Below are 18,179 nucleotides of genomic sequence, written 5' to 3'. Positions count from 1 at the left end.
ATGTTGCAGTTGAAGATTTAAAAAGAAATGTTGTCGGAGATTACACTGAAGTTAATGTAATTCGATGCTGCACAGCTGACCAATCACAGGGCTTGCAGACTGCGTCGCTTTTAAGGTGTAGTTACATTTTGGAGGTGTTGCATCTCAGGATACAAAATAAAGTCATAAAACCTTTTTAATCCTGTGCTAAGATGTTTTCCTTCATTATTTGTGATGGAAAATTCCCAGAGATTCATTGTTTTGAGGATATTTTTGTTTTGTTTGTTTTTTTGTTTTGTGGTTGCTGACATTTTCGATCTCGTGAGCACAATTTAAGATTAAACAATTCACATATGAATAAATGGTGCATATCTTTCCTTCTTTTTTTTCAGTTTACAGCTTTTCTTCTTGACTTTGTACCATAGACTGTACGACATCGCCTGTTCTGTTCCCGATACCATGAAATCAGCATTTCAGAACCAAGCTCTTTTTTGAACCAGGTCATAATGCCATAAAAGTCGATTTGTTTGGCTGGGTGTGTACGTGACTTCCAGTCTTTCTGCAGCTAGCCTCAAGCAGATTCTCAATAAACAGCAACTTTTAGCTCTTCCACATAGGCTTTATCTTTACTAACCGGATGTTGCCCCTTGGCTTGTGCATGCCTTGTCCGCCTTGGTTCAGTTTCATGTCCAACATGTTGCTGTTATAAATCTTTAAAGGCGTAATGCAGAATATGTTTGAAATTTTTCTAGGGGAGACTGTTATGTTCTCAGCGCTCTGAAGAGGGCAGTAAGAAAGCAAATTCTATATGTGTGTCTGTGTGCGTGTGTGTGTTTGTGTGTGTACCTCTTAATCTAGACCAGGGGTCGAGATTGTATGAATTCAGGGTCGAACTTCTCTGGCACAGGAAGCTTTTTGTTTCACTCTTTGCTGCTGAAGAATTCCTGAGAGACAGAGAGGACCCAGAGAGCTCAGAGGCTGCAGAGTTTAATGCATGAGTCCTCTCGCTCCTTTCATGGAAATAAAGACCGACTTTGATTCAGTAAGAACCTGAAGTCTCTTAAAAAATCTCTATAGCACAACATGAAACATAACAGCACAGTAGACTGGAGCTGGAGTCTTTCTTTCATGACATCAAACTATGACATGAAACTTCTGAATTAAAACAAAAAGGTCTATTAAATTTTGTAATTATGATTATTGTTTTTTTTTTTAATGAATTTTAGTCTTTCATCTCATGATTTTGACTATTTTTGATGCTCTTAAATTTGTCATAATAAAGACCTGCCTCTAATAAAGTTCCTTAATAACTGTCAGGTCTCATTGAAATGACTTCTAGATTTAATAATACTGATCTTTAATTCATTATAGGTACTGTTACCCAATGTTAATGACATTTCACATGATCTGGACTTTTGTCATGTTTTCAGTTTAGTCCCACTGAGTAGAATGCCTCATTTTTTTTACTTTTTGTCTCAAAATTGTGACCCTTCCCAGAATGAGAAATTAAAATTGAGAAAATTTCAAACTTCACAATATACTTTCCTCATAATTTAGATTTTCTCATTATCTCATAAAAATTACTTTTCTTTTTATAACTTTTATTTCTCATTGGAATAATTTAAAAAAAGCTTTTCCCTTTGTCTTGTAATTTTTAATTTTTATTCTTCATATAAAACCGTTTTAACATGTTTGCAGTACTCTTATCCAAAGTCAGTGGCTGTTTCATGATAGTAACTTGTTCTCATGTTTTTTTAATCTATTCAAGTAAAAAAAATAAATAATTATGTCTCATTACCTGACATTTTCCCAAGTAAAATTAATTCTAATCTTCAAGTTTTTAATTAATAACTGAGAAAATTTGACTTTTATGAGATATTTATGATACTTTCCTCAAGATTCAGATTCTTCTCATAATCTCATAAAACTTTTCATGGTTTAGTTATATTATGTGTCATTATAATTGAATAGCTTGGACTTTATCTTAAAATTTTGATTCCTTATTCTTTTATTAAACATTTAAACTTATTTCAGCACTCTTATCCAATAATAAATATGCTAATTTTTCTCAATTCCAACCTCAACTTGACTTTTCAATGGGCTTTTCATGACATAATAAACAGTTAATAATGAAAATAATTATAGGGTTATTTTATTTATTTTTTCACAATTAAGGACTTTTTTTCCTAGAACGTCTTGACCTGTAATATTTTTTTATTTATTTGATAATCACAACTACATGACTTTTTGTCTCAAAGTTTTATTTTTTTTTTTTAGATGTAATCCTGAATTATAACTTTTTGCCTGATTTTCTGACTTTTCATCAACCATTATTACTTTTTATTATTAAGCTCTGATTTTTTTTCACATGCATGACCTTAAATTGTATTGTTTTTTAATTTTAAAGCACAGTTTCACATTTTTTCTTCTCTCTTTGAAAAAGTTTTTTTGTTTTGTTTTGTTTTGAGCTGTTAATTCTCCCTACAAAAACAGACTTGGAAATGAATTTGGGGCTCTGGCAGTTAGTGGGACCTTACCTATTGAGTAACTTAATGAGTCACTTGTTTTATACAAAGAGAGGGTACAGATAAAAGGAAGCGTGTCCTGAATCTGACCCGCTCTGATTCCTCCTCCAGCAGCTCAGGAGCTCACTCTAAATGTGGACTTTTCCAAAACTGGCAGCCCGTCCCACTGCAGGACGGGAGCCAGCTGTGTTCACACTCCCTCTGTGGACTGACTAATAAGGAGTTCCAGACTATTAAGAGGCAGCGAGCGTCGTCTGGGAGACCCTGACACACAGGAGGCCTTGTTCCCCCAAGAAAAAGAAAAACAACATAAGACAGCACGAACACTTTTTGCTTCCACAATAAAGTGAAGATAAACTGCTTCGAACTTTGAATCCTGCCCTTAGTTTAAAAAAAATCTTTCAATTAATACTAGATACAAAAAAATTGCAGTGACATTTGCTTCAACTTTCACTTAATAAATTCACTTTTGCTTCTGTTTCATCACAAGTCAAGTTGTTCTTTTCTTAAAGCTTGGCATTAAAATTTCTAAAAATTTGCCAAAGAAGGAAGTAAATCTTCAACTTCAGCAGTCACAGATCTATTAAAGCTACTAAAACCTAGAATCGTGTACTTGTGATGCTACTGCTCATTTTAATAATGCTATTTTTAGCTTTCTATGAAGGAATAAATTAAAACTGCCACAAATTCAGCCTCTGTTGAGGACCTGCAGCCTCCCAGTTTCTAACTTCATGAAACATGCAGTTATTTCAGAGGGCTGAGATGCCAAAGTAATGAGATATTGTGCTCTTTGGCTGGAGGGTAGGAATGCAGAGGCGGAAAAAACACCAAAACAAAATTGGCGAGCGCTCCAGGATCTCTGCACATACAATCCAAAATTTGACCCTCAACAGGAGGAAGCGACTGTAGAAGTGGAAGTGTGGTAGAGGTTACAGCTGCATCTCTCAGAGTGAAATGTTAAAAATTTGAGTGACCTGGTCAAGAGGTTGGCACATTCAAGCAAATTATCACCAGCCATCATGTTGTTCTCAGTTTTTCTGGTCCTTCAGTGTGAGGACAGAAAAAGAAGAATCTGTGCTGGTCTCATCAAATGATGAAAACACTGATGCATCTGGCTCTAACCTTTCACTTCCTAACTCTGCAAAACCAACGCAAACCATAAATAATCCAGAACATTGCACAGAAACAGTGCCTGATAAGAGCCAAAACATTACCAAAACCCAGCTCACCCTTCACCTGGGACTGTTCTCTGTGCCGGCCTCTGGGAGGACGCAGCTGAATCCAAATAATGAATCAGTGCTGAGAGACATAAACACCACATCAGGGATTTCCAATCATTCTCCATCTCATGACTATAAAGGTTTATAAAACACTTCAGTGACTTGAGAATAAAAAACATCTGTATTTATTGGAGAGAGGACTTAGAAATAAAGCCAAAAACAGTCTCTCATGGACAATCAAGGAACTATAGTTTTGAAATGGTTTCATTTCTTAAAGATGAAGTTTGTTGCTTGGTCAGGACCAAACTGAATGGTAAAAAAGAAACAGGAAACCAGTAAATAAAACATGTAAATCTTCATCTTTTAAGTAATCTTTTAAATTTTATTTTCATCACTTAAATTATTTCCAAAACTACTTGTCAAGTGTAGGCGCGAAGAACAACAAAAAAGGAACACATGGATAATGGGAAAGCTTGACTTTTAAATATTTGTTTCTGCTCACGGCTCATTGTTTAGCAGAATGCTTTCTACAGGACACAGTCTCTTGGCGGTTGCCGGGGACTACAGTTGATGCCACTTGTATTCCGATCCACACAAGCTCCAGAAAGATATAGATATACAACGAAAAGTCACCACGAGGATTCAAGTTTTTTTGCTAAACCTAATGAGAAACAGTCTTTGAGAAGTTCTTGAAGTGGTATTGAAAAACGTCTTTCAGTTCAGTGCTCCTGTCTTCAAGCAGCCTCATAGATTCCCAAACAAAGTCCAGACTAGTCCCAGTGAAACCAGTAAAACCAGAGAGCTCCCTCGTAGTCCAAAAGCTGAGTTATAGAATTTGATTCGTCCTTCCACAGATGTGTAAACTCTCTGTCTTAGCGTGATGTACTGAGACACGACGGAAATGTCCAAATCACCTGAAACAAAAGAGAATTTCAGAAAGTCAAACTTTTACAACTGTGGTTTAAAAATTCAGACAAGATCTCAAAGATCTCACCGCTGTTGTGTTTCAAGATCTCATTTTGAATCATGGAGAACCCGTCGCCTCCCGTCACCATGTACGACGGCAGCATCACTTTATACACTGCCTCATCCTCTACTGGTTCGTATCCAGGGACCCGACATTTGGTGCAGAGGATGGTGAGGCTCCTCACACGATGCCCTGGAGGTTTGGAGAGGTCGAACTCGACGCGGATACCTGTTGGAGACACCATCAGACGAATCAAGAAGCTTAAAGCCTTTATTGTATCGTTAACACCACATAACTGCTGAACAACGTAAACCCAGAAGTACCAGACACTTGTAGGAACTCTCCAGTGCTTTGGCCATATCGTTTCACAGAGTGTTCGAAGGCTTTCCTTAACGTGGAGCCCTTCAGCTGCACAAGGTCAAAGGTTCCTCCAAATGGTAAGACGGAGATCAGGTCCTCCATAGTGATGGTACCTTCGGACAACAAATCAACACCATTTCATTTTGTTCTTCAGATAATGTAGAGCAAAGCTGCTCAAACTTTAATGTTTGACTAAATTTATTACAAAAGAAGAAGCAAAGAAAGTGCAGTCTTGGACACACCGTTCCTTGTGCGTTCGTCGATCGATGTGCGAACGCCCCCTCCATTTAGGATTGAGGCGCTGACGTGGTTCCACTCCACGCCATCTGAGAATCTGATGTTGTTGTCCAGCTGGAATCGAGATGACCAGAGATTTCAGTCACATGTGGAGTCAATATTCAATCTGAACCACTTTAAAGAAAAAAGTTGTAGATTTATGAGAAAAAAATGCATACATTTGCAATAAAGTAGTAAATTAACGAGCATAAAGTTGTAAATTAAAGAGAAACAAAAACATTATTTTACAAGAGAAAAAGTCATAAATTTTGATTAAGTTGTAAATTTACAAGCATAAATATATGACAGTGTGAAAACTATTTTCATTTTTATGCTCATAAATTTACTTTTTTTTAATTACTTTTTTTTTTTGATTACTTTTTTTTTTTACGTGGCCCCTATCCTCTGTTGTTCATCTGTCAGCGATCCTACGGATTTTATTTCATTGATTTATTCGGAACCCAAATGTTTTCCTTCTCTCCTACTCTTTTCCTTTAATCCCCTGTGTGTGTGTGCTTGCTTGAAATCCCACACAGCTGTTTGCAGTTCTTCATAAATTAAGTTGATTTGATTTATTATATTTGGAGGGTAGATGATCTCCAGAGTTTGATTTAGCAAGAGCACTAAGACGAACACACCAGTTGAAGAGGGATTAGGTTTTAGGAGACCAAAAACAAACCAAACAAACAAGATGTTACGCAAATAACTCAACAGTTGAGTTCAATGCCTTTCCACATTGTAAACGTGGATATAAAGTACCAACGCTGGATATGATGATTGTCAAACTTCTACGTATTCATACGTTGTAGAAATGCTCAATTTGAAAACAGCATTGGATCTTTGCAAGATCGTCACAAGATCCTCAACAGACTTGCTGAAATGATGAGGATCTCCTAATGGGTCAATGACACATTGATTGGGCAAGTCTCAAACACTAAGGTCTGTCCATAGCCCCGCCCATAAAAGAGCCTCCAGAGGGCTGGCAGCTAGAACTGGAGGCTGACATAAAGGTTTTCTAAAATGCCAGGGAGAGAAAAACAGGTAAATCATTTAAAGATACTACGGGGGCAGCAGAGGAAATAAACACTTTATAAACCACAACACCCCATTCTCAAGACTATTTTTCCTGAAAATTGATCACAAATGTTGCTCTCTGCTACAAAGACCTTAAGAGCCACCTCTTCTGCTTCCTTCCTTTAATGGTAAAGTAGCTGAACTCCTACCATGGCATCACAGATCAAGTTCCCTAGGTTGCATTCCCGGAATCGACACTCCTCCATAGTCCCGTTCAGAAACACTAGAGTCTTTCCCACCTCCTGAGCCGAGTAGTTGGCCAGGTTCTTTTTCCATTCCATCACATCCGCCAGGACTTCTGGATCTGAACCACATGGATGGTTTGAGTTAGAGGTGAGGTTCAAGTTAAAGATTTGAGGCACTTGTTGTTGTCTTACCTTGTGGTATACTGCTGTCTAAGAGGATGGGGTTCCCTACGGCCTTCACCACGTTTCCAGCTTCATCAAAGGTCACAGTAAGGTTACCCAGATACTTTCCAAAGGCATACGCCTGAACGACGGGAACCTGCCGCCCGTCGTCTGATGTCACCATGAACGGGTAAGGACCAGCAGGGACTTCAGAGGACGGTGGTGTTCCTGAGAATTAAAGAATTACAAAGATTCATTTCAACACCAAAATCGGTTTGTGTCTCAAAGTTTTCCCCAGTAGTTCTTTTCTCGTGTTGCAAGAAGTCATGGATGCATCACTGAGTCCAAACAAAGCCTGTCTGCTCTCCTCATCCTCTTGTTTTCATCTCAAGCCATCTGACCTCTGCTGCTGAAAAACATGTTTCACTCCACTGGAGTGTCTGCGGCTCGAGGTCCACTTCCTCCGCCCGCTCAGCGCCTCTTCGCCACTGTTTGTATAAAACTCTGCAGAGTTATTTATGGAGACCACACTGTTCTCGGCTTATTTACTCTCAGACTGACCACGAGAAAAGTTTCCTTCTGTCAGGGAGCAGAAACACAGCTCACACAGGGCTGGATGCAATAACCAGACCAGACGAGTTCCAGGAAATTATGTAAGAGACGATGCACGCTGAGGTGGAAAAAGCTCACACACAAAGCCTCATCTCAGCCTGTAAAATCAAGTGAAATTCAAACATTAGCTACGTCGAGCATTTAAAGGAGGAATGTGAAGCTACCTGTGTAGAGGAAAGTGTTGCTGTGTCCACCGATGACGACGTCAACTCCTCTGACCTTCTTGGCGATCTCCAGATCCATGGTGAACCCCGAGTGGCCCAGAGCGATGATCTTATTCACCCCGAGTGTCTGCAGTTTGTCCACCTGAAGCTGCAGAACGGGAACCTCATCCTCAAACTTCAGGTGTGGTCCTGAGTAACAACACAGAGAGGTGTGAGAGCAGCACGACACAGGACGACAGTAGAGGTTTCACCCACTCACCAGGTTGGGACAGAGCTGGAGTTTCCCGTGACGTGTACCCCACTATGCCCACCTTCTCAATGCCCAATGTGAGGATCTTATATGGGTGGTAAGAGTTTCCAAACGTTGGAGCCAGAGTTTGGTCAGGTTTGATGTTAGCACTGAGAACGGGACACTTAATCTCCTCCATGAACGGCTTCATAAGTCCCTCCACTCCATTGTCAAACTCATGATTTCCCAAGACCTGAAACACACAACAGTGATGGTAAACACATGACACATACAAGCAGAAATAATAATTACGTTACATCCACTGAAACAATCAAACTTCCTCTAAATGCTGTGAATAGCCTGTTAAATTTCCCTGTACAAAGCTGCAAATCCCACCTTCAGATTACCTCCACTTAAAAAAAGGTCCTAACTGCAGCAGGAACATTCAAAAGCAAACTGTTCATCCAAAAGTCCCGGATTCTTTGGGGAAGTAAGATACAATACAAAGCATCACAACTTAAGAAGAAAGGATAATTTGAGAAAGGGTGATTTAGGAAATGACAGTGTGTAGAGGTGGCCAGACAGAGTGCACATTGAGTTCAAAGAGACCATGAAGAAGTCAAACCCAGTCCAACATCTTAAAACTAAAAGTAAACTGCCCCTTAAAATCCTGTCCACATATTGGTTGCTGCGACTGTGATGTATTTGTCTCTTGTTGTTGATCTTGAAATGCAGCATTAATGTTAATTTAACAGGAGATGATAGAATAACATATGCTAAGGTATACATGATGCATTATAACACAACTTGATTGAGCATGGCATGATATGACATAATAAAATATGATCTGGAGTGATAAATGAAAAATAACATTTGACCAGAATCAACACAATATGATGTGATACAGAGATACAATACAATATAAACTAAAACAGAACAAGGTGATACTGACATGAAAAAATACAACACTATGTGATACAATATGGTACAATTTGATAACATGATCAAGACAATATGTAAAACTGGGAGATACAAAATAATGAATACTAGATAATACGACACAATATGATATAAACCTATAGCCTATAATGCTATTCAGTACTGTGTGTGAATATGCATAAATAAAATTATATGACAAGATACAATATATGGCATGATTTGAAATGATCCAGCATTCTTTCATACATTACAATCGCATATGATATGATATGATATAAAATATATGATATGATATGATATGATGTAATATGATGATACCATATATTTATGTACTATATGGTTTGATTTATGATTTATATAATGAGATACGATATATGCCATGACAAAACATGATATGACATTGTTGATGTGATATGATATGATGTGATAAAATATAACATATATAATAAAGTTGGATGGGATAAATAATGTATAAAAAATTAACAAATTATAGCACGTTTATGATACTTTATAATTCTGCGTTTATATGATATGATATGATATGATATGATATGATATATGATATGATATATGATATGATATGATATGATATGATATGATATGATATGATATGATATAATATGATATGATATGATATGATATGATACCATACAATAATGTACTGTATGGTTTGATATATGATTTACATTATGATATGACATATGACATGATATGATATGATATGATATGATATGATATGATATGATATGATATGATATGATATGATATGATATGATATCAAAGGTCAAGGTTGTTTAGAGCCATGAAGCCATAAAATCTCTCCAGATCCGAAGGTTCATCTTTTTGCCTCGCAGTTGAGCTTTGTAATAGCTGCTGAGACAAAGGTTGTTCTGTATCGCTTGGTCCTGGCCTTGGGCACCACGAAGCGACAGCCAGAAGGAAGGAGCTGGAACTCGCTATGCAGAGGGTGAGAGCTGTCCAAAGCAATTGCGCTAGCTTTACGCTGCAGCTGGGCCTCATAGAGAGCTGTCATGGGGAGTTGAGGCTCCCCAATTAGCCTTCCAGCCCATTTAACGATCTGGCCCAGAGCGTTTTTATCCTGGAGAGTCAGATTGGCAAACCAGGACACCAGTGCAAAAGATAAAACAGACTCTATAAATGCTCGCTAAAAGAGTACAAGCATGGTCTTATCAACATTAAAACGGGCCTATCGCCAAAGGTTAAACAAACGCTGATGTCCCTTCTTACACACAGCTTCACTGTTTTGTTTAAAGGACAGTTTTAAGTCAATAACAGTCCTGAGGTATTTGTAACTTCCCACACATTCCACAGGTTGTCCTTTGATAACTGTGGGATTATGGTTTGGTGCCTGGGTTCTAAAATCAATAACCATGTCCTTTGTCTTGGATGCGTTAACCACCAAAAAAAGGACTGATCGCACTAACTGCTAAAATCCTGAAGGACTGGACCATGGCTTGTTTCCGCATCGTGCAATAGACTCACAATAACAGTATAGTCTGCAAATTTTAAAACATGTCTGTTTTCATACATACTTCTGCACATTTTTGTGTAGAGGATAAAAAGCAAAAGGGGGAGAACGCATCCCTGAGGTGAGCCAGTGGAGGAACATCGTGACTCAGATACAATGCCGTTCACTTTGACTCTTTGTGTTCTATCTGTTAAAAAGTCTAAAATCCAACCCACCAAATTCTGGTCCAGTTGAAAGTGCTTGATCAGTCTCATGGCTAAAATGTGAGGTTGGATAGTGTTAAAAGCAGAGGAAAAACCAATAAAAGTGAGTCTGGCATGATTTTTGTTCCCCTCTAGATGCTTAAATAAAAGATTTAACAGGGTAAGAATGGCATCTTTCACACCTCTGTGAGCCCTGTAAGCAAACTGCACAGGGTCAAGTGCATGTGCAGTTTTCTCTAAAAGTTCTTTTCTGACAAGTGTTTCGAAGACTTTCATTACTAGAGAGGTGAGGGCGGCTGGTCTAAAATCATTAAGAGTTTTAGGTTTGTTGACTTTGGGAACAGGGATGATCTCCGCTTGTTTCCACAACCCGGGCACCTTCTGCTGACTCAGTGATACATTGAAAATACAATAAAAAATGGGACTCAATTGTATTGCACAAGATACCACATGTTATGATACTGCATAATAAATGATATGATATGATATGATATGATATGATATGATATGATATGATATGATATGATATGATATGATATGACACAACATGTTTTAATATGATTCAATTTGATACCAGATCATCAAGCTAGGATTAATACGTGGAGCAAATGTATCTGCAACGCTTACATCCCACACAAGCGGTAGAACATTTCCTGATCCCCTGACCCACCTCTCAGATTCTGCATAAAATGTACCTTTTGTGCTGTCAACATCACAACAGACGCTGCCCTGAACTCAGGCAGCCTCTTTTGTTGATACTTTCAGTCTGAACAGATTTAATCAGATGTGGAAGGCTGTTATCAGAGTGCTTGTAAAGACTCTCAATCATTACCGTGTCTTTGGAGATGTTCCTTTTTTATCTTGACCTTGCTGAGAAGTAGCAGTAATTGTTTCAGAGGTGAACAAAAACTCCATGAATGATGCTAATTAACCTGTTTTCCCAACACTAACACACTCAGTGCTGATGATACCATCTATCTTCTGTTAATTTCCTTTAACAAAACAAACAAAGGAAAAAGACGGAAGGTTAAATGTTATCAGGAATCAAGGTTAGGGAGAGTGGCTGTAAACCTAGAAAATTTACCGCCAACAGCCAACCAGACAGTGACCTTTGACCTCACTATGCTCAGTGGTAATAGAGAAGAGACCTTTTTGTTTCAGCCCTCCAGAACCCAACAGCCCTGAGCTTATAAGTCATTCTGGTTTACTCTGACTCTCAAGTGTCTGACTGTGAATACATAAACCAACCTCCTTGGTCTGTAAACCGTGTCACGGCTCAATGGGAGTAATCAAGAGAAAGAATATAAATGACTCATTCTGCAGGAAAACAAGAGCTGGAACAGTTTACAGAGAGTGGGAGATTAATGTTGATGTTTGACAGTGAGCAGAAACTACACAGAGAGTGAAGAAGAGTTTAAACATGAGGAAACTCCAGTCACGGTGCTCCACCATCTGGTGTTATCTCACAGTGTGAAAATTAACTAGAGGGGGTCTCAATTCTTATCAGGTTAAAGCTGGACGACACATTTCTAACATCAGTAGATAAGACTCAAACTGATACCAAATCAGTCCCAAACAACTAAAACACCTGGTTTCACTTTTTATGGCGTAGTTTCCAGCTTACAGCCAGTGACAGTTATTTGATGACCTTTAGGTTGAAGGCTGTTCACACATTAAGCTCTAATCGTTGAATTGAGCAAAAATACTGTTTTGAGTTATCATAATCTCCGAAATCTTATATTTTAATTAGTGCTGCACGATTTGGGGAAAAGGTGCGATTTGCGATTAGGTGGACAATATTGCGATTACGATTGTGCTTGCGATTTAATAAAAAAAAGTTGTGTCATGATGAGTCTACAGACTTGCTTGGTTATCATGGAGAAAAATCTGAATTGCATGTGCTGACATTGCGATTGCGATAACCTCTTTTGCGATTACATAATTGCATGTGCTGACATTGCGATTGTGATTGCGATAATCGTGCAGCCCTAATTTAAATCAAACTCTGCCCAAGCATCATCCAAAGACAGCATGTTAATATTTTGGGGGGCATAACTTCAGCCATACAGTTTTATTATAAAAAAAAAAAATAAAAAAAATAACAATAATAATAATAATAATAATAATATCAGCTAAATCAATTGTATCTTTTCACAGACAATGTTTTACTGTATGTTATACATGTTAATTTTTATGCTTATGATATTGGATTTTAGAGACTGATGTGAAAGCAAGTTTTGATCACCAGCACTAGCTGCAACAAGCAGAGCGTAGAGTCCCTCCAAATCCAGAACCCATATAGACAGACTCCTTGCTCTCAGCAGTCTCTCTCAGCTGCAGTCAGAGCAAATGAATAGTGCTTATGCTTGTCTCTTGAGGTCGAATTTGCAAGTCCCAAACGCGGATTGATGACACTTTATATTTTGACATTAATCGAAAAAAAATAACGGGAATCAACCAAAGAAAGTTCATTTGTAGTTCTAACCACATTTACAGTGTGTTATGATGATTTGTCTTTCTTACGATGTTATTACTATCTCCTTCAGTGTCCATTATGCGATCCATAAATACATGCAAATGACATTTTGAAGCAAATTAGGTGATTAAGTCATTTAGCAACTTATTTGATCTTTAAAAACATTGGTGTAAAGTGAAGATGAAGAAGATGATGAAAATTAAAAATAATGGAGCTAGCTGGGTGGTTGTCAACTTTAGCTCACAGGTCAATGATGGATAAAGTATCAAGTAGCACTGGTGCCTTTTGTCTGCACAAAGACTGCAAAGACTCAAAATCTTGCCTAGAATATGCTATTCTTAGTTAAATTATCTCATTTCTAGCCAGATCTCATTGACCTTAAAATATATCACCTGAAGTCATTTATTTCAAACAAATTTTCATTTAAAAAATGCAAAATGCAGTTTTTAGGACACTACTCAAATACTAAAATGTTCATAACTGCAGCCCTAACAGATACATTTATTTCATGCTGATGATTAACCACTTCATATCATCTATAAGTTTATCTCTATGCTGATGATATATTGCTTTATGTTACAACTAAACCTCCAACAATGCCTTTCAGAAATCCTGGTAAGACTTAGCAAGGGGCACTAATGTTGCCTACAATGAGTAGTTTTTACATGATCAAAATAGCAAATTACTGACATGAAATGACATCTAGCAACAAATTATGGCAAGAGGAAAAGACCGAGAGTTGACTGAACGTTTTTTCAGAGCCATTGTTGAGTGTTAGTTTTCAATTAAAATCCTGAATTTGGACCTGCCATATGAAAAATAATCAACCTACTTTTTAACTAGCAACAAAACATGAAATATCAGCAATAAATGTGAGTTTTTACCTCGGTAAACTGCAAATCTTTGATAGTTCTCGTCGGTAATAACTAATTGTGACCGTGCTTCGACTTTTTGCTTCAATCAATCAATCAATCATCAGAATTTAAACCCTATTATTTCAGAGCTCTGTAGACAGGATCGTCTCTCCATCATCGGTTAAAAAAGGCCTGTTCCTATTAAATGATCGCAATGCAGAAAGTGAGACAGTCTCCGAGAGCTGATTGATGAAAGCATTTCTTTCTTACTTGCTGCTATTAGGCTGATTAAAACTGAACGAGGCCTTCAGAGCTGGATCAATAAATCAGCTTCAGCCTTTTAGGGACTTAGATCTAGTACATCTGCAGCTCGTTTCTCTACACCTCCTCCTGCTGTTTCCTCAGATCCTATCTTTACAAATAATCACTAATTCTACACACTCCTACAGAGTTTGTGATCTTTAGTAAAGTTAATTACTTGATATGCTTGAGTATCAATTATTGCCGATGTGCAAATATTTTCATTTGTATTTATATCTTGTCATGGAGATCAAACCCATCAAAAGAATTTTTTTCATGCAATCAGCGATATTTGGTGTTTTGGTTTGGGTTCTTAAACTTTCCACCCAGGAGGCACCTCCCTTCACTTCCATGTCCAATCAGACACAGCGTAAACAGAGAAGAGTTCACAGGGGACGCTGATGACTTTTTAAAGGTTTTAAAGCAGCGTTTTTGGTCAGCTGGGGTTGGGTGTCCAGAACCAGCTCCAAACGCACAGGATTCATGGAAATGATAGGCATGTGCATTTTGGTTCCATTTAGTGGTTCCTTTTATCTTTCAGGATTGAACTTCAGACAGAATTCTGCAGAGCATGTAAGGTTTTTCTTTTCTGTCAGTACCAGGATCTGCTCTAAGGTTTGGCTTAACTTTGATCAAAATGAGACTGATACTGACTTGCTCAGCAAGTAAGTAAGCTTGTTCTGACACTAACTCCAACACGGTGTGAGTGTGAAGGAATGCTTGATGGTCTTCGATTTTTTTGCGGTCTTCTGGTCATAAAACCATCTACATTGGGGGAATCAAAAAGCAGAACTGGAGTTGTAAATTTGAAGCGAGTGTATCAGTGTCAACTTGTTTTTTGTCATTGGTTCATAGTCGTGTAATGCCGGGAATACACCAAATGTATCTCCACTGTGTTGTGTGTTGACTGCACTTTCTCTTATCCATCAACTCTTCCAACTGCATGTTCAGTCTGGCATGTATCAGGACCTCCAGACAGCTGGAGTCATAGATGGAGGAGTTCTCTGAATTTCCACCCCAATGATAATCCTCTCCTGGTTCCTGTTGGGCTGTAAAACCTCAAACCTGTTGACTCCTGGTCTGGTTCCACTCATTATATTGGTTGTTGTATGTTGTTGTAGTCAAGATAAACTCCATCTGGTTTTGGCACGGTATGTTTTATTTTGAAAGTCACTAAGTCCTTCCTGTCCTTGATCTGCTTTTTGTGAACTGATGGACCACTGCTCCAGCATCCAACAGAGTGGATCCAGTGTGAGTTGACACTGTCAGAACGGTTATATGCACCCAAGTGAGGGGTCTACTTCTGTCTGCGTATACATGCAGAAAAGAGAATCAGACTTCTCACTCTGCTTCGAAAGGCTGTGTTGTTTTTTGATAAGTGGTTAGTGAGGCTGCATGTGTATCTAAATAGTTTTGGTTCACCTGAAGAGGAAACAACATTCTAATGACAATGGCTGAGATGGGTGCAGTGGTTTCTAAGAAACTATGGATGTTAACTTCATTACACTGTGTGTGTTGTGTTGGAATGCGGTGACCCCATTTATCATCTACTTCCTCTTCTGGATGAAAGTTGCTCATCTTACACCAAGTCATACCAAGACCTTCTAAATTCTGCTGAATTCAACCGCAGTCAACCGCAGTTCGATTGCAATCGTATTATCTGGAGCTCTGTTTCCACCAAGCAGTCTGGTTTAGATCAGTATGCTTTAGTCTGGGTTAGTTGGCTAGATTAAGCCTTGTCCTGTTTGTGTTTTCACAGCTAACTGTGCTTCCTTGTGGTAGGCAGCATGTCAGCCTGATGCCGATAGCCAATGAAGAAGAAAAACGCGGCACAGTAAACAAAGAACATCTCTGGCAGACTATCTATCAGCTTTTCTTGTGATTGGCATGTGGCTCTTTGTTACAAAGCACAATCAAGCTTTGTTTCAGAGAAGACTGTGAGCTGCAAGGAGAAGTACAGCTGCTGTCGCATGGTAAATGACAATTCTTTTGACCAATCAACAAACTGCAGTGTTGTAGCTCCACCTTCTGGGATCAAATCGGTTTAGTCTGACACCCTTTTGGAACAGTCCCAAAAAGTGGGACGGCTCATCTTGGTTGATGGGGATCTGTCAGTGGAAACGCCATAAAATGCGTGCAGTGCTGAGACCAGGGATGGGTACCTTTTCACACTTGAAACGATACGGTACAGTACCGGTAGTCGACAGTATCAATTTTCGGTACTTTTTGTGTTTATGAGGTAAAAAATATTAATTATATATTAAGTAATAAAATACTTTTTTTTTTCAGTTTAACATACTTGTTCTTTAATATATAACTTTAAAATGTTGTTTTCATGTCCAGCACAGAAAATTGCTTACTCTTCCACTTCCTCACAGTCACAAGGATAAATTTAGGTTCCTAAAGGTGGTATTTGATTTGATTGTACATATATTGGTGCCTGGTACTTTTGACAGAATTTGGTTGGTACCTATGAAAGTACCTGATTCGGCACCCATCCCTGGCTGAGATGAACTGAACTGAACTGCTTGGTGGGAACAGGGCTTAGGTGAGCTCATAGTCTGATTTCTTAAGCTGCATGTAAACTACTAATTGACTCAAAAAGAAACCTATGTGATCAGTACCAATTTCCAGTTCAAGGAATAGAATAGAATATAATAAAATGAAGTAGAATAGAATAGTATAGACAACGAAAGAATAGAACAGGATAGAAAAGAATAGAACTGATCTATTAATCCAAAACTAGAAAAATGTGGAGCTAGACAAGAATGCATAAAGCAGTAGTTTATACGTGTTTGTTTTTCTCACCATGGCATCATACTTCAGCTTGTTCATGAAGTGTGCAGCCTCTGCTCCTTTGTAATAATTGAACCACATCGTTCCCTGAAACTGGTCTCCAGCGTCCAGGAGCAGCACGTGGCCCCCGGAGCTCCGGATCCTGTTGATCATCGTGGCTCTTCGGGCCACACCGGCGAAACACTCCCCGCTCCCGCACTTCCCTGAATGCTTACTGGTCTCCTCCACCCGAGCGTGCACGTCGTTGGTGTGGAGCAGCACCAGGTCCCAGGCTGCCGAGGAGGAGAGGGAGACGCTGAGCAGGAGGGAGAGGAAGAACCGCGGCAGAGCGCTCCGCTCCGGACGCACCGGGTTCATCTCTGCACCGCGCGTATAAACACCAAACTGGAGCCGGTGGTTTCTCCTTTTTAGACGACCTTCTGAGACCTCTTTCACCTCCTTCTTCTGCACCCTGTGAGGTTTGTCTATGTGCCGAATGAGACCCGGCTTCACTTCATGCTGAGCAGACTGACAGTGAGATAGAGCGCGTCGTGCGCACTAACGAGGAGTGGGGGGGGGGGGGGGGGGGGGGGGGGGGCACGTGGGAGGTTATGATCCGCCTTTTCTCCTCTGATTCCTCCCCCACATTTAACTTTCTCCCAGATTCATCAGCTCCACTCCTCTTCTGATGCATGATGAATGGAGTCTGCGCAGTGCGAAGGATTTTCATCCATCTTCAACATGAAAAACTGCACAAACTTTCACCATCATCAGATGAGAGTAAAGACACTGAGGGGAGACAGTCTCTTGTGGCTCCAAACTCTTGTCTTTTCTCATTTGACTGCAGTGTTTTCATTTTCATTTTCATGCATTAGTGAATCCACATCCGTCGACAACTGTTTCTTTTACATTTCCTGACTCAGTGAGGTGAGTTCCCTCAGGATGAAGCAATTATCACACTCTCGCCGAAGCTTTCCATGTGTTCCTGTTGAAAGCTATCATGCTTGGCCTTGTCAAGTGGGACTATTTGCTCTACGACTTTGAGTGAGCCGCTTAAAAACAGGAGTTAATAAACCTACACAGTGCTCAGTAATGTCACACTCTTAAAATAAACCCGACTCTTGTTGCTTATTTGGTTTCAGTTCTTTACAATTCTAGTTTATTTTTGAAGCATGCAGCACGTTTTCTGGACTGTTTCTCTCTTTTTTTTTTCATTGTTGCAACAATAATAATCAACCCTGATCAAAATCTTAAGACCAGTTGAAAAATTGCACAAATTTTTGTTCAGTTGGATCTTAAAAATCTTCTATGTAGACTTTCGAAATGCAAAAAAAAAGAAAAAAGAAAGAAAGAAAAAGAAAAGAAACGAAGGTCGGACCAAGAAACTGAG

At 39.0% G+C, this 18,179-nt stretch overlaps 1 protein-coding gene across 1 annotated transcript; it reads right to left on the bottom strand.

The window, feature by feature from the left end:
• Nucleotides 1-4,073: 4,073 nt before the first annotated feature.
• Nucleotides 4,074-17,334, bottom strand: nt5e (5'-nucleotidase, ecto (CD73)). Its single transcript, XM_074685184.1, has 9 exons — nucleotides 16,823-17,334; nucleotides 7,784-8,006; nucleotides 7,525-7,713; nucleotides 6,779-6,976; nucleotides 6,551-6,705; nucleotides 5,294-5,402; nucleotides 5,015-5,164; nucleotides 4,719-4,919; nucleotides 4,074-4,638 (listed from the first exon to the last, which is right to left on the bottom strand). The coding sequence occupies exons 1-9, from the start codon at nucleotides 17,165-17,167 to the stop codon at nucleotides 4,469-4,471; spliced, it is 1,740 nt and encodes a 579-aa protein (XP_074541285.1). The 5' UTR covers nucleotides 17,168-17,334; the 3' UTR covers nucleotides 4,074-4,468.
• Between the last annotated feature and the right edge of the window lie 845 nt (nucleotides 17,335-18,179).

This window comes from Halichoeres trimaculatus, unplaced genomic scaffold, assembly GCF_033239565.1.
Source record: "Halichoeres trimaculatus isolate MK-OKI-2021-1 unplaced genomic scaffold, fHalTri1.1 fHalTri1_scaffold_13, whole genome shotgun sequence".
NCBI lineage: Eukaryota > Metazoa > Chordata > Actinopteri > Labriformes > Labridae > Halichoeres > Halichoeres trimaculatus.
This window is presented reverse-complemented; position numbering and strand designations above follow the sequence as displayed.